The sequence below is a fragment of the Somniosus microcephalus genome, chromosome 13, assembly GCF_052327205.1.
Source record: "Somniosus microcephalus isolate GS21.2 chromosome 13, FLI_Smic_1.0, whole genome shotgun sequence".
Classification (NCBI taxonomy): Eukaryota; Metazoa; Chordata; class Chondrichthyes; order Squaliformes; family Somniosidae; genus Somniosus; species Somniosus microcephalus.
This window is the reverse complement of record NC_140999.1, coordinates 184,268,498-184,283,755: the sequence shown is the minus strand read 5'-3', so window position 1 is coordinate 184,283,755 and position 15,258 is coordinate 184,268,498. Positions and strand designations below refer to the sequence as shown.

At 47.9% G+C, this 15,258-nt stretch overlaps 1 protein-coding gene across 1 annotated transcript in view; it reads left to right on the top strand.

Moving 5' to 3' along the window:
• The first annotated feature begins 5,417 nt into the window (after positions 1-5,417).
• LOC147108864 (protein CBFA2T1-like) overlaps positions 5,418-15,258 on the top strand; it is a 55,297-nt gene continuing 45,456 nt past the window's right edge. Inside the window, exons 1-3 of the mRNA XM_086005783.1 lie at positions 5,418-6,013; positions 8,602-8,831; positions 14,206-14,295. Coding sequence (XP_085861909.1) covers positions 5,710-6,013; positions 8,602-8,831; positions 14,206-14,295 — 624 coding nt within the window. The 5' untranslated portion in view covers positions 5,418-5,709. The remainder of the gene's footprint in view (positions 6,014-8,601; positions 8,832-14,205; positions 14,296-15,258) is intronic.

Here is a 15,258-nt window from a genome sequence, read left to right as displayed (position 1 = left end):
AGGGCTTCCCCATCAGGCCTGACCTGCTGAAAGAGGCGGAGCGGGAGGGGAATCATGGGCGCAGAAGAGACCCAAGGTTAGGTGGGTTTTAACATGTTCTGGCTTCCTTGTGGGCCGGGAGGAGCTGGAGTTTGCTCGTTTACATTTCTCACCCTAGCTGTCAATGCGGAAGACCCTTACAGAAAGAGCAGAAGCAGAGTGGGTCAATAACCAGAGGTGATCAGATTCAAAATCATTGGCAAAAGATCGAGAGGGGAGATGAGGAGAATTTTTTCCACTCTGCGAGTTGTGGGGATCTGGAACGCTCGACCTGAAAAGGTGGTGGAAGCTGATTCCATGAATAATTTTAAAAGGGAGTCGGACGGGTTCTGGAGGACGAGGAACCCACAGGGTTACGGACAAAAAACGGGGACGTGGGACTGAGCACGACTGCTCTTTCAAAGAGCCGGCACAGGCACAATGAGCCAAATGGCCGCCTTCTGTGCTGTAAGGTTCTATAGAAACATAGATGATAGGAGCAGGAGTGGGCCATTCGGCCCCTTGAGCCTGCTTCACCATTTAATGAGATCATGGCTGATCATCCAAATTCAGTACCCGGTCCCTGCTTTCTCCCCATATCCCTTGATCCCTTTAGCCTTAAGAAATATATCCAACTCCTTCTTGAATATATTTAATGAATTGGCCTCAACTGCCTTGTGTGGTAGAGAATTCCACAGGTTCACCACTCTCTGGGGGAAGAAATTCCTCCTCATCTCTGTCCTAAATGGCTTACCCCTTATCCTTAGACTGTGACCCCTGGTTCTGGACTCCCCTGCCATCAGGAACATCCTCTCTGCATCTAGTCTGTCCAGTCCAGTGATTCTATAACCCTGCTCAGACTCCATGCTAGGAAATCCACCCCCCCCCCCCATGTCAGCTGACAAACACAATACGTAACTGTGCAAGGTGGGCCAAGGGTCCCAGTTTTAAATCCCGGTCCACTTTCTGTGTGTGTGTGTGTGTGTGTGTGTGTGTCTGTGTGTGCGTGTGTGTGTGTCCGTGCGTGTGTGTGTGTCCGTGCGTGTGTGTGTGTCCGTGCGTGTGTGTGTGTCCGTGCGTGTGTGTGTGTCCGTGCGTGTGTGTGTGTCCGTGCGTGTGTGTGTGTCCGCGCGTGTGTGTTTCTGTGCGCGCGTGTGTTTCCGTGCGTGTGTGTTTCCGCGCGCGTGTGTTTCCACGTGTGTGTGTGTGTGTGTCAGCAGGGAAATTATTAGGGCTCTCACTCCGCCTACCCACCGTTTCCAAACCTTAGTGGCGCAGTACCTCCCACTTAATAGCATAAGAGTCTCTAATCGTGGTTTGTTTTCTGTATCATAGGGAACCCCAGTCCTCTTAATTTAATAAATTTGGAACGCGTAACGACTTGCTTACAATTTATTTACCTGTCTTGTAACCGTTTGATCTCCTGTACTAACCTGCTCCGAACCAGTGTTGGCCAGACAGGAACAAAAATAATATATTAAAAATTCAGATTGCGGAATAAAGTGCTCACTTGTGTCAGTGCCTTGTCTTGTATTGTTAAAAGAAAGACTTGCATTTATATAGCGCCTTTCACGACCTCAGGACGTCCCAAAGTGCTTTACAGCCAAAGTACTTTTTGAAGTGTAGTCACTGTTGTAATGTAGGAAACGTGGCAGCCAATTTGCGCACAGCAAGCTCCCACAAACAGCAATGTGATGATGACCAGATAATCTGTCTTAGTGATGTTGATTTGAGGGATAAATATTGACGCCAGGACACCGGGGAGAACTCCCCTGCTCTTCTTTGAAATAGTGCCATGGGATCTCTTACGTCCACCTGAGAGAGCAGACGGGGCCGCGGTTTAACATCTCATCCAAAAGATGGCACCTCTGACTGTGCAGCACTCCCTCAGCACTGCACTGGAGTGTCAGCCTAGATTATTGTGCGCAAGTATCTGGAGTGAGGACTATGAACCCACAACCCTTCTGACTCAGAGGCGAGAGTGCTGCCCACTGAGCCATTGCTGACACTACTAGAGATAATGAATGATACTGTAAGAGGAAGGACTGGACTGAGATGGTGGGATAGCCTAACTACATAGAATGTACAGCATAGAAACGGGCCATTCGGCCCAGTTGATCCATGCCGGTGTTTATGCTCCACATGAGCCTCCTCCCGCCCTACTTCATCGAACCCTAGCCCCTGTTGGACCGTAAGCCGACTTGTTATCTGGAGTCACACATGTCACGTGGCCAGTTGTACGTGGCAGCAGTGGGCCACTGTTGTCTGTGGAATCGTATCTCGGGATAAATCCTTGCCTTCAAGAAGGGGAAAACAAATTGCGTGTTTGCGGGAAGGGAGGGATAGTCTATGCTTGCTACACAATTCTGTGTGGCTATTTCCCAGTACAGGAAGTGTTTATTACGAGAAAAATATTTGTGGTGATCTGTTAAAAAAAACCTCTTCAGAACAAATTTGTCTGGAACTAATTATTTCTTAATCTCAGGATTACAAACAGCTTGATCACAAAGCATGGCACATCACACTCCAGGCAGGCACACAATTCCAGCCTTTTTCCTCCTTCTCTCTCCTCTCTCCTATCCTCTTTTCCCCTCTCCTTGCTTCTCTTCTCCAATTCCCTTCCCTTTCCTCTCTTCCACTCCTCTCTTCTCTTTCTCTCCTCTCCACTCTTCTCTCCTTTCATCGCTTCTTCTCCCCTCTCTCCTCCTCCTCTGTTGTGTATGTACCTTTAAGGGAATAACTGGTCTCAGACTGCAGTACTGGCAGTGACCACCCCTGTATAAAAGGCCCTAGCAGGCTTCTGTAGTTTTCAGTTTCCAGGTTGTCTCCATTCAGTAAAGACTTGTTATAATCAACTCCTGCAGTCCGTGTCTCAATTATACACGGACATAATATCCTCCTCCTCCTGCTGGTCCAGCAATGCCTTGATTTTAAAATTCTCATCCTTGTGTTCAAATCCCTCCATGGCCTCGGCCCTCCCTATCTCTGTAACCCCCTCCTGAAAGGTCATCGACCTGAAACATTGGCCCAGTAATTCCAGTCCCAACGCGCGAGTACGGACGGGGTACTCACGCGTGGGCCCGTTGGAAGTGCTGGATTTCAGCATGCACAGCGCATGCGTGGGAAACCCGCATTTTCTCCAAGGGGTTCAGAGGTCCAACGCGTGAGCGCAGGACTCTGCGTGCACGCGTTGAACTTCTTTTTGACAGGTTTGCCCGTGTGTAAGGGCCTCAACTTTTTAGAAATGAAAAAAGGAGACGCAAGGACTTGATTCTTTAAGGTAAGTGGTCTATTATTTAAAATTATAACATTTTTTCCACAGCTTTATTGTTTTTAAGGACTTTACAGTAAGGTAAGTTTATTTTTAGACCCGATTTCTTAAAAAATTATTTTTTTCAAAAATTTGATTAATTGTTTAAAATAGTTTTTTAAAGTTATTTATAGTTCATTTAATTAGTGGGATGTTTTTTAAAATTTTATTTAAAGTTTAAGTAGTGTTTTGGGTGCCCGTAGTTTTCATGAGTTTGACAGTTCTTACTATCAAACTCATGAATGAAGTTTTCCCTCCCCTGATTGGCTGCCCAGTGCTCACCTGATCCCAGCTGGCACATCGCACTAACTACGCCGCTGGATCAGGTAAGCACAGCACGCCGACAGCTGAACCGGGCCAGTGACAGGAATTCCAAGCAGGCCCAGGCTTCAGCTGTTGGCGCGCCGGGTAAGTGCACATCGGGGGCTTGCACGCGCGGCAAGCCCCCGAACCTAATTTCTGGGCCGTTAACTCTGTTTCTCTCTCCGCAGATGCTGCCTGACCTGCTGAGTGTTTCCAGCACCTTTTTTTTTTTAAATTTCAGATTTCCAGCATCCGCAGTATTTTGCTTTTGTGTTCGTATTATTGCATACTATTTACAGCACTGAAGCAGGACATTGAGCCCAATAGGTCCATGCCGGGGTCTTTTATATCCACCTAACAGGGCTGACGGGGCCCTGGGTTTGACGTCTCATTCGAAAGATGGCATCTCTGACAGTGCAGCGCCCCCTCGGCACTGCACTGGAGCATCGGCCTAGATGTTGAGCTCAAAGTCCCTGGAGCGGGGCTTTCGGCACATAATCCAGCTGCTTTGTTTTTGTCTGAGCCGTAGAGCTCCGGAAAGCCCCAAGTGCAATCTTATGATCTGTGCTGATTGAGCTCATCTCAGTTGGGAAAGCAGCAAGGGGCCGTAACCGTGGGCCCCGGCCTCCCAGAAAGGGGCCCGTCATCCAGGGCCGCTGCTCCTGATCGCTATCCCGCAACGCGGAGCAGGGCGTTGTGCGGATGCCGGGCGACGACCGGGTCAGGTCAACTCTGATGCTTCCTGAAGTCACTCCAGGCCCACGCATGAATAATAGAAACATAGAAACATAGAAGATAGGAGCAGGAGTAGGCCATTCGGCCCCTCGAGCCTGCTCCGCCATTTAATGAGATCATGGCTGATCATCCAAACTCAGTACCCGGTCCCTGCTTTCTCCCCATATCCCTTGATCCCTTTAGCCTTAAGAAATATATCTAACTCCTTCTTGAATATATTTAATGAATTGGCCTCTACTGCGTTCTGTGGTAGAGAATTCCACACGTTCACCACTCTCTGGGTAAAGAAATTCCTCCTCATCTCTGTCCTAAATGGCTTACCCCTTATCTTTAGACTGTGACCCCTGGTTCTGGACTCCCTGACCATCGGGAACATCCTTCCTGCATCTAGTCTGTTCAGTCCTGCCAGAATTTTATAAGTTTCAATGAGATCCCCTCTCATTCTTCTAAACTCCAACGAGTACAAGCCCAATCGACCCAATCTCTCCTCAAACGTTATTCCTGCCATCCCAGGTATCAGCCTGGCGAATCTTCGCTGCACTCCTTCCATGGCAAGAACATCCTTCCTCAGATAAGGCGACCAAAACTGCACACAATACTCAAGATGTGGTCTTGGCCGCTTGGGTGAAGTATCGGAGTGAACCTGGGACCGCCGAACTATAGTTCAGCTAGAGTTAGCGCCTACAGGTGCAGTGAAATTAAATCCCCCCCCAAAATATATATAATAACTGGGATGAGCCAAACTGATCTCGAATGTTTGGGGAGACCAAACGCAGATTGGGTGACCGCTTTGCGGAACACCTCCGTTCAGTCCGTAAGGGGGACCCCGAGCTTCCGGTCGCCTTGTCATTTTAATTCACCGCTCCATTCCCACTCAGACCTCACCGTCTGCGGCCTCTTGCATTGTTCCATGGAAGCGCAGTGTAAGCGCGAGGAACAGCACCTCATCTTCCGTTTAGGCACTTTACAGCCTTCCGGACTCAATATCGAGGTCAACAATTTCAGATCATAACCTCGGCCCCTATTATATTTTTATATATTTTTTATCCACACCTTTGGTTTGTGCCTTTTCCTTTTTCTCTCTCCCACATGGCAGCTGTCTCTCACTCTGCCAGCGCCTTTCACACTTCATCTAGAGCCATCCTTTGTCTCTTTACCTGTCCTATTACCATCTCGTCTCACCTTGAATATCTCTTAATGTCTCTTCACCTCTCAGACCTTCCCTTTTGTTCTTTCATCCCCTCCCCCATTTCCCAGCCCCCAAACTTGCCTTTTAATCTGTTTCATTTCCTGCTTTTTTTTTCTCAGTCCTGACGAAGGGTCTTCGACCTGAAACGTTAACTATGTTTCTCTCTCCACGGATGTTGCCTGGCCTGCTAAGTTTTTCCAGCATTTTCTGTTGTTATTTTGAATTTTTCTGTGGTCTTTTCAAATGTTGGGAGTCTTGGAGTGACCTTCTAAGGGAAAAACTCTTTGTCGTTGTGTTTTTTTTTTTTAAAACAGTCACCGGAGAGAAGAAACGTGCCACAATGCCCGGATCACCAGTGGATGTGAAGGCACAATCCAGGTCCACCCCACCGACCATGCCTCCACCACCCTCGGGGAACCAAGGGGGACCACGGCCGACCTCCTTTACCCCTACATCAAGTAGGTTTCATTTGTGACGTCCAACGTGTTGGTAACGTTACTTGAAGGCTTTTTCTGGGAATTGTTGCATATTTTCCGTTGTTACATTGGTAATCCGCGCACTTTGTGTAAAACACATGACATTGAATTGTCTCTCTAAAGGGCAACATTTAACACCTAATCTGGCAAAATCCACCTGATTCAACATTCACTCCCAGGTATACCTTATCCTAGTTAAGGAGAAGTTGCAAATGATCTGTAAACAGATTTTCTTCTTCCAGTTTCCTCCCCTCCGTTTCTGTGTTGCTGACTTGTGCTTTAGTTCCACGGTGATGGTGGCCCTCCATTGCCTCACCCAAGTCATTGCTCTTCACCGGAGTGCAAGAATCCTTAGGAAAATGCCATTAGGCCCAACGAGCCTGTGGATTTTCATAGATCAATTCCACCTCCCACCTTCTCGTCACATCCCGCAATCCTTTCTCTCCCCCAGAAATGCATGAATTGTCTCTGCACCCGTTTAAGCTGTCCATTTCAAAGACCTTCCATGGTAACTTATTCAACAACCTCCGCTATCCCCTGGGTGAAATCTCGGGGGTTTGCAAACTGCGGATGGACGTATTCCTGGAAGTTTCATCACGTGATCTCTCGCCTCCAACCACCCCGCACCCCCCCCCCACACCAAGTGTAAAGTGAACAGACTCTTTGTTACGCGATTGGATGATTCTTGACTGTCAGTCAAACAGCCAATTTTCCCTTTCCCCAATATTTTTACAACTAATAAAGTGCTCAAAGAAAATGAAAACCACATACAAATTCTTTTATTGTCCGCTATGATTTTCCCCCCGGGTGTTGCTGGCTGCAGTGCCCTGGAGATTAATCTTCACTTCCTGGAGACTCCAGGCCAATCCTGAAGGGTTGGCAACCCGAGTGAAAATGTGAATTCTCACTCCTAATTTTCTAATTTTAACTTCACCGTTTTTGTATTTGAGCCATTTCTCGTTGTGAACAATTTGCTTGGATCAATTTTAACTACTTCAAATAATCTTAAACTTCAATCAGTCCCCTCAAAATATCCTCTTTTAAAAAGGAAACAAAAGTTCTTCTCTCTCATAACTTAACTTCTGGATCCCTGAAATTATCTTTCCTTCATCTCGGCCGGAAGGCTCGTCGGTGACTGGGAGCAGGCAAGATCTGTGGTCCTGCTCGTATCCTCAGACCCATTGTCTACAAGGTGCTGGTCCCCACAGGAGAATTGTGGGAACCCTGGCTAATATTTTTCCCCCTTCCCTAGCCCAAGGGGCAGATAGACCGATTGTTATAGAACGATACGGCACAGAAGGAGGCCATTCGGCCCATCGTGCCTTTGCCAGCACTTTGGTAGAGCTGTCCAACTAGTCCCACTCCCCCGCCCCTTCCCCATAGCCCTTCAAATCTTTCCCCTTCAAGTGTTTATCCAATTCTCTTTTGAATGCTGCCATTGAATCTGCTTCCACCGCCCTTTCAGGCAGTGCATTCCAGATCACAACAACTCGCTGCGTAAAAAGATGTTTCCTCATCTCCAATCACCTTAAACCTGTGTCCTCTGGTTACCGACCCACTGGAAACAGTTTCTCCTTATTTACTCTCTGAAAACCATTCATGATTTTAAACACCTCTATCAAATCCTCTCTCAACCTTCTCTGCTCTAAGGAGAACAACCCCAGCTTCTCCACATAACTGAAGTCCCTCAATCCTGGTACCATTCTAGTAAATCTTTTCTGCACCCTCTCCAAGGCCTTGACATCCATCCTAAAGTGTGGTGCCCAGAATTGAATGCAATATTCCAGCTATTTTAGGGGTGAGACTCCAAGTACACAGCCAGCTCTCTTCCTCCCAAATTAAGGTGCCACACAAATGGTTCTCGACCTGGTCTAAAAGGTGGCCAGTATGTTTACAGGAGGGGACCAGATCGACCGTGCTGGGACCTTCCATTCCTCTGAGGTGGTGAAAGGTGCTAGATCAATGCAAGTTCTTTCTTTTACCCACTGAGACATCAGGGGAGCCTGGTGTGCTGTCCCTTTTTTTTAAGAAAAAGGTTAGAAGTTAAAAGCCCAAATAGGATTACATCGGATATACAGCAAAGAAACAGGCCATTCGGCCCAACCAGTCCATGCCAGCATTTATGCTCCACTCGAGCCTCCTCCCGTCTTTCTTCATCTAACTCTATCAGCATAACCCTCTATTCCCTTCTCCCTCAAATGCTTCTCCAGCCTCCCCTTAAATGCATCTATACTATTCGCTTCACCCACTCCCTGTGGTAGCGAGTTCCACATTCTCACCACCCTCTGGGTAAAGAAGTTGGTGACTATCTTATATTGAGGGCCTCTAGTTATGCTCTTCCCCACAAGTGGAAACACTCTCTCTGTATCCACTCTTATCAAAACCTTTCATAATTTTAAAGACCTCTATTAGGTCACCCCTCAGCCTTCTCTTTTCAAGAGCAAAGAGACCCAGCCTGTTCATCCTTTCCTGATATGTATAACCTCGCATTTCTGGAAAATAGAAATGACTGTCTTCTTCGCGCCTCTTAACAAGATTGTGTGTGTGTGTTTTCTTCCCCCTTGTTGCAGTGCCCAATGGCGTCGACCACTCTCCGCCAGCCCTGAACGGCGTGCCGTCTCCGCCGCAGCGGTTCAGCAACGGCCCTTCGTCCTCGCTCGCCAGCCAACAGCTGCCCGCCACCTGCGGCGCCCGCCAGCTCAGCAAGCTGAAACGCTTCCTCACCACCCTGCAACAGTTCGGCAACGACATCTCGCCGGAGATCGGGGAGCGAGTGCGTAGCCTTGTTCTGGCGCTGGTGGTGAGTACCATCTCGTTTGGGGAAGGTGGTTGGGGGGGGGGGTGGTGGTGGTGCGCAGAGGGGAAAGAAGTGATAGGAATGTAGGAGTTGGCCATTCAGCCCCTCTCCAGCCTGTTCCGCCGGTCAATCAGATTGTGGCTGACCTGTATCTTAACTCCATTTCCCCACCTTGGTTCCGTAACGCCTTTAATACCCTTGCCTAACAAAAATGAAGCACCTGTACAAAAAGAAAATACTGCAGATGCTGGAAATCTGAAATAAAAACAGAAAATGCTGGAGAAACTCGGCAGGCCAGGCAGCATCTGTGGAGAGAGAAACAGAGTTAACGTTTCATCAGAACTGGAAAAAAGTCAGAAATGGAACAGATTTTTAAGCAGGTGAAGAAGCTGGGAAAGGGGGGAGGGGAGGAAAGAACAAAATGGAAGGTCTGTGATAGGATAGAAGGCGGAAGAGGTTAATAGACAGTAAGAGATATTCAAGGCGAGAGGAGATGGTAATGGGACAGGTTCAGAAACAAAGGATGGCTCTAGATGAAGTGTGAATTGCGCTGGCAGAATGAAAGACAGCTGCCCTGTGGGGGAGAAGCACCTGTGTTGGACTCGGGTTGAAATGTTAACTTGACCGGTGGAATTTGATGACTGAAATCTGGATTTGTTCCCCTGCTTTTTGCGATTGTTCCATTAAGGCGTGGAATTATAGAAACTGCAGCACGCAAACAGGCCGTTCCGTTCAATTTCCCCTCCACGCAGTTCTAATCCGATCTCTCTTTACTCCCCCTTCCTTCAACCGTCTGTCTAACCTGCTCTTAAATGTTGACACGCGCTCTGCTTGGATCACTAATTCCGGTAGTCCATTCCGCAGCCTCAGAACCCCCTGCGTAAAAAGAATTCTCTTTCTCTCTCTCTCCTAAATTCCTTAAATGTCACCTTACATCAAGGCCCACCTCTTCTAGACTCTGAAACCACTGAAATCGCCTGGTTCTATCTACCCTTCATGATTTTAAATGCCTCTATCAAATCACCCCCTGATCTCCTCTGTTCAAACCAAAGTAGCTCCAGTTTGTTGAGTCTTTCTCTGTATTTGCATTCCCTCATACCAGGTGGCAACCTGCGCTGTACCCTCTCTATTGCTTCCTATAGTGTGGAGCCCAAAACTGTACACAGTACTCCAAGTGTGGTCTTATATAGATTCACAATTAGATCTTGCCTTTTATATTCTGTACCTCTTGCCATAAAACCCAGTTTGCCATTCGCTTATTTTATGGCCTTCTCCACTTGAGATGCTGCTATCAATGTCTAGTGACCCTGAACCTCCAAATCCCTTTTTTTTCTCCACATTGCCCAACCTTCTCCCCTTCGGAATATAATTGTTGCTTTTTTTAAAAACCAAAATGGACCACCTCACACATGCTGACATTAATTTCCATCTGCCACTTTTTTGCCCATTTTACCCAGCTTGTCAATATCTCCTTGCAACTTCCTTTGCTCTTGGTTGGAACTCTGAGCATCCATCTTGAACCTAGAGTAGTCCTCCTTCTGATCCTGGCGCTGTGCAAGCAATGCACGCCCGAACAGAGAGGCCTGAAGCCAGCCTGAACTATTCCCGGTGAGCTGCCATCACCTGTCGCGCCTTCACAGGCAGTTCGCACTTCAGTGGCCCTCAAGTAGGTCTCTTGGGAGTGGTGGGGCGGGGAAGGAGAGCGAAGCAGAGTGGTGGGGGTGTGGGGATCGCAGGTGTACTGTGGGACCGGGAGGAGCGCTCCTGCTCCTCCCTGGCTCCAGGTTAAAAGTGAAAAGGATTTGTTCTGCCCATGGCAGCCCCGTTTCTGGAAAGGGTCTTTCGGCGGGAGTTAGGCCCGCTCATTAACACATTCAAAGGGTCCAATGCCTGTGGGTGCCCAGAATGCCTGTTGTGGCCACTTCAAAAATTGTCCCTACAAATTTAGCAGTGGGAACAATGCCTGTACAGATTGGGCACAGGCCATCCCACTGCTAAATTGGTAGGCTTTGTGCCTGTTTTATGCCTGAAAAACGGGTGCAACACATACCAGTTTCTACACCCAAATCTTCCCTCTGTGCTGGCTGTCGAGGTCCAATTAGAAATGAGACAAGTGGCCTGAGCCCAATTCCTAGTGGGTAGCAAAAAAACCATTGCCCCTAATTTAGAACAAAATACTACAAAACTGCTCAGAGGCCAGGAGGATAATGGAGGTTGCAAATTGAGAAACGTCACATTGGGGCAGCAGAGTCCCATTCTGAGATGGGGACTGAGGCGCGCTGTTGGAAGCAGAGGTGAGGGAGCCCTACTCTGCTTCGAGGCTGTGCTGCTCCAGGCCTGGAGTGCTTGACCCTGACCCTGGCTGCAGAGATTGGGGGAAATGCTCCATTTCCAGCAACAACAGTTTAAATTGTATTGTGCCAAAATGCACTTTGCATCTCAAAATGGGACATGGTTGCATATTACTGCAGTGCAAACAAAATAAGCTTTTGTCCTATTTATTGTGTTAGAGAGGGCTTTTTTTGTTACTCATTCACAGCAAGGCCAGCATTTATTGCCCATCCCTAACTGCCCCTTGAGAAGGTGGTGGTGAGCCGCCTTCTCGAACCGCTGCAGTCCGTGTGGTGAAGGTGCTCCCACAGTGACTTTGTTGTATTGGTTTGGCACAACTTGCTAGGCCATTTTTAGAGAGCAAGTTAAGAGTCAACTGTGGGTCTGGAGTCACATGTAGGCCAGACCGGGTCAGATTTCCTTCTGCTGAAGGCCATCGATGAACCAGATGGGTTTTTATGACAATCTGGTAGTTTCCATTACTGGTGTTAGCTTTTTATTCCAGATTTATTTAATTAACTGAATTTAAATTCCCCAGCTGCCGTGGTGGGATTTTGAACTCCCGTCTACTCCGATCATTAGTCCAGGCCTCTGCATTACAAGTCCAGTAACAGAACCACCATGCTAAGGCTACCGCTACCTTATATCTAACCCAGCTGAAATGTTATATGGAGGTATAACTAGTACATCTTGACATGAATCAGTCATTCATGAAAGAAAGACTTATGAAATAATACTGAGCGGCCTACAGGTGGCACTGTCCAGGGAGACTATAACTACTCGGGCACGGGCCCAGCTTGCGCAGGACATTCTTAACCGGAACTAGTGAAGGACACAACTAGACCTCCATGTTGTAAAACAGTTGATTAAAGCTTTGTTTAACGCTTAGACCAAGTGCCTAGTAGTTTTCTTGCGTCATATCTGTTTGTATGTTGGAGCAGAACGTCAATGCTAACCTTGCATGTGCTTCACTAGATGCTTCTAGATCCACTGGACACATTGACAATCCATTGGTCATCAGTAGACTCTAATGTATTGCCAGGCAAGGCTTGACATAGATTATCCTCTTGTCGACCCTATTTAGAGTAAATCAAGAGAAACTGTTTCCAATGGGGGAAAGGGTCGATAACCAGAGGGCCCAGATTTAAGGTGATTGGCAAAAATACCAGAGGCGACGTGAGGAAAAGCTTTTTTGCTCAACGAGTGGGTAGGATCTGGAATGCCCTGCCTGATAGGGCAGTGGATACAGATTCAATAGTAGCCTTCAAAAGGGAATTGGATAAATACTGGAAGGAGAAGAAATGGCTGGGAAATGGGGAAAGAGCCGGGGAGGAGTGGGACTGACTGGCTTGCTCTTCGAAAGAGCCGGCGCAGACTCGATGGGCCGAATGGCCTCCTTCTGTGCTGTGCTGTTCCACGATTCTATGAAGTCAGTGTCAGGTTTTCGATCAACTAGGTTAAGTCTAGTTGATTTAAACACGGCAGGATTATTGTTCCAACCGATTTTAGATGTAGCATCTTTGGTTGAACGAATCTTTTAACTAATCTGGAAATAATGGCTCTGGAATTCTCTAATGTCTGGGGAACAGACGCAGCCAGAAAACCGGTCACCCAGTGTCTACCCCGATGTTAACACAAGCAAGGGGCTTTTCTGCGACTAATGGTTTTCACGATTTGTTGACCAATTTGTCATTATTCAATCTAAATACCAACGTACCTGCCAAGATTCAAAAGTGTTTCTCATTATTTTTACACAAGGAAATCAGTTTTTAAGCCAGTGAATCAGTCTTCTCACAAATCAAGAGATGTCAGTGGGGTCAGTGCGTGGTATTGGGAAGTAGCCTGGGTTGGGGTATTGTGGTCACTGGATAAGGCTCCTTTAGTGGTGGAGAAATTACACAGCACCATCGTTCCCTGTCATTTTTTTATATTCCGTGTGCGGCCCATTTCAAATTTCTGCGCGTGTGCAGTTTCTCCCGTGTAAAAGCCGGTGGGCGGCCTGCGCGGGACCTCCAGACCGTCGTGCGGTCGTGCAGCTCGCAGCACCTCAACTCCTTGGGGGAAAAATTCAGTTGTTTGCGCCTCCCGTTAGTGCCTTAAGAGGGCGCTAATGGGGCGCAAAGCAACTAGCGCCCGGGCGCGGCGATATTTGCGCCGCTCGCGAAATTAACTAGACATTTTGCGGCGGCGCTAGACACTACCGCCATGATCTCCTGCACCGGCAGTCGAGTGCGCAACGCCCCGGTAGTGCCCCGGACCGGATATTGAGCGGCGCCCCCTGCCTTACCGCCTGCCGCTAGCAACGACAGGTTGAGGGTAGCGTTATGCTGTCAGAAAGGGACTGGGGGAGCGCTATTTAAAGACCGCTTCCTGCCTTTTTTTGTCGATGACATTTTTGCACCACGCCTTCTGAGAGAGAGAGAGAGACTTCTGGAGCGATTCAACGCTGTGTGAAGGGGTTTTGGGTACTGAGCAGCACTTTGCAGGTTTATTTTGATTTGCCCTTCCTTGCTTCACCAGCGCTCTGAGGTAGCGCCTCGCTGCTCGGCCTTTGCGCCTTAAGACAGGTGTGAAGCGCCTGATTTAGCGCTCCAATCACCTCCAGGGGCAATAAAAGCCAAGTTTGCCATCGGAGGCAATAATTAGCGCCAGGCGCTAAACTTTGCGCACGGCCGATAATGGCGCTCCAAACGGGGCGATACTGAATTTCTCTCCCCTTGTCTCTTCATTAAAAATAGTTCCTAAAAACCATTCTACAGAGACTTTTTAAACAGTAACTTAGTTGGTTTTGGAGTCTTTTTGGTTTGAATCCAGGCCAGGCAGAGGGGTGATTTGGCAGGTGCCTCCTATTATCTGACCGATCACAATCCCAAGAGTTTAGGTCAACTAGGACCAGTTGTTGATGGACACTGGTCCTAAAACTGTCCTTCCAGGGAGTAGTGATATTGGAGTATTGCACCAAAAGATGAACCCCCTGACCTTCGGAAATGGTTTCACTTACAAACACCCATCTGACCTTTTATTATTTTCTTACTTACGCTTCCAGAACTCAACTGTGACCATTGAAGAGTTTCACTCCAAGCTGCAAGAGGCAACAAACTTCCCACTGCGGCCCTTTGTAATTCCATTCCTAAAGGTAATGCAGTCTCCTCCTGTTTAAAGATCATCTATTGTCTTGCGAGAGCCCATTTTTTTTGGAGGGGGAGGAAATGGAGAATCCAACATGGGCAGTTGTCATCTGTCACTCAATACAAGCACCACGATGAACTCCAGGACCATCACCTAGCTGACCATCACCCAACTGAACTGACCCTTTGGCCATGATGAGAAAAAGATTCTTTTCTCGTGTGACTCCTCCCCTTTAAGGGACTATGCATGCAAAGGTAGCGAGCATGTGTGGTGCTGAGTGAGCAACTCTGGAGGTTTCATCACATGACCTCCTGCCTCCAACTGCCCCGCCCCCATGCTCCCACCGCTGGTCACCTGACACGTCCAGCGTCACGGCGCCCCGCCTTTCCACGCCAATTGGAAAGCCAGCAGACTTCGGCACGGTGGCATAGTGGTTAGCACTGTTGCCTCACAGCGCCAGGGACCCGGGTTCAAATCTGGCCTCGGGCGACTGTCTGTGTGGAGTTTGCACATTCTCCCTGTGTCTGCGTGGGTTTCCTCCGGGTGCTCCGGTTTCCTCCCACAGTCCAAAGATGTGCAGGTTAGGTTGATTTGGCTATGATAAATTGACCCTTAGTGTTAGGGGATTAAATACGTGGGGTTACAGGGATAGGGTGGGATATGTGTCGGTGCAGGCTCGATGGGCCGAAATAGATTCTGTGATTCTGTGATTCTTGGTTACCTCATTGGATGATTGTTGACTGTCCGTCAGAAAGTCTTTTTACCCATCTCCAATATTTTTTATAAAGTGTTCAAATAAACACACTTTTTTAATGCCCCTATGATTTTTTCTCCCGGGAAGTTAAGTTTTAATTCTTAGAGTCTGCAAGACAATCCTAGAGGGTTGGCTATGCTCCCTTGAGGTCATTTCCCACCTTTGGTATTTCTTGGCAAAAAGGACTTTTCTGTTAAAGGGATAGTGAGCTCTGCT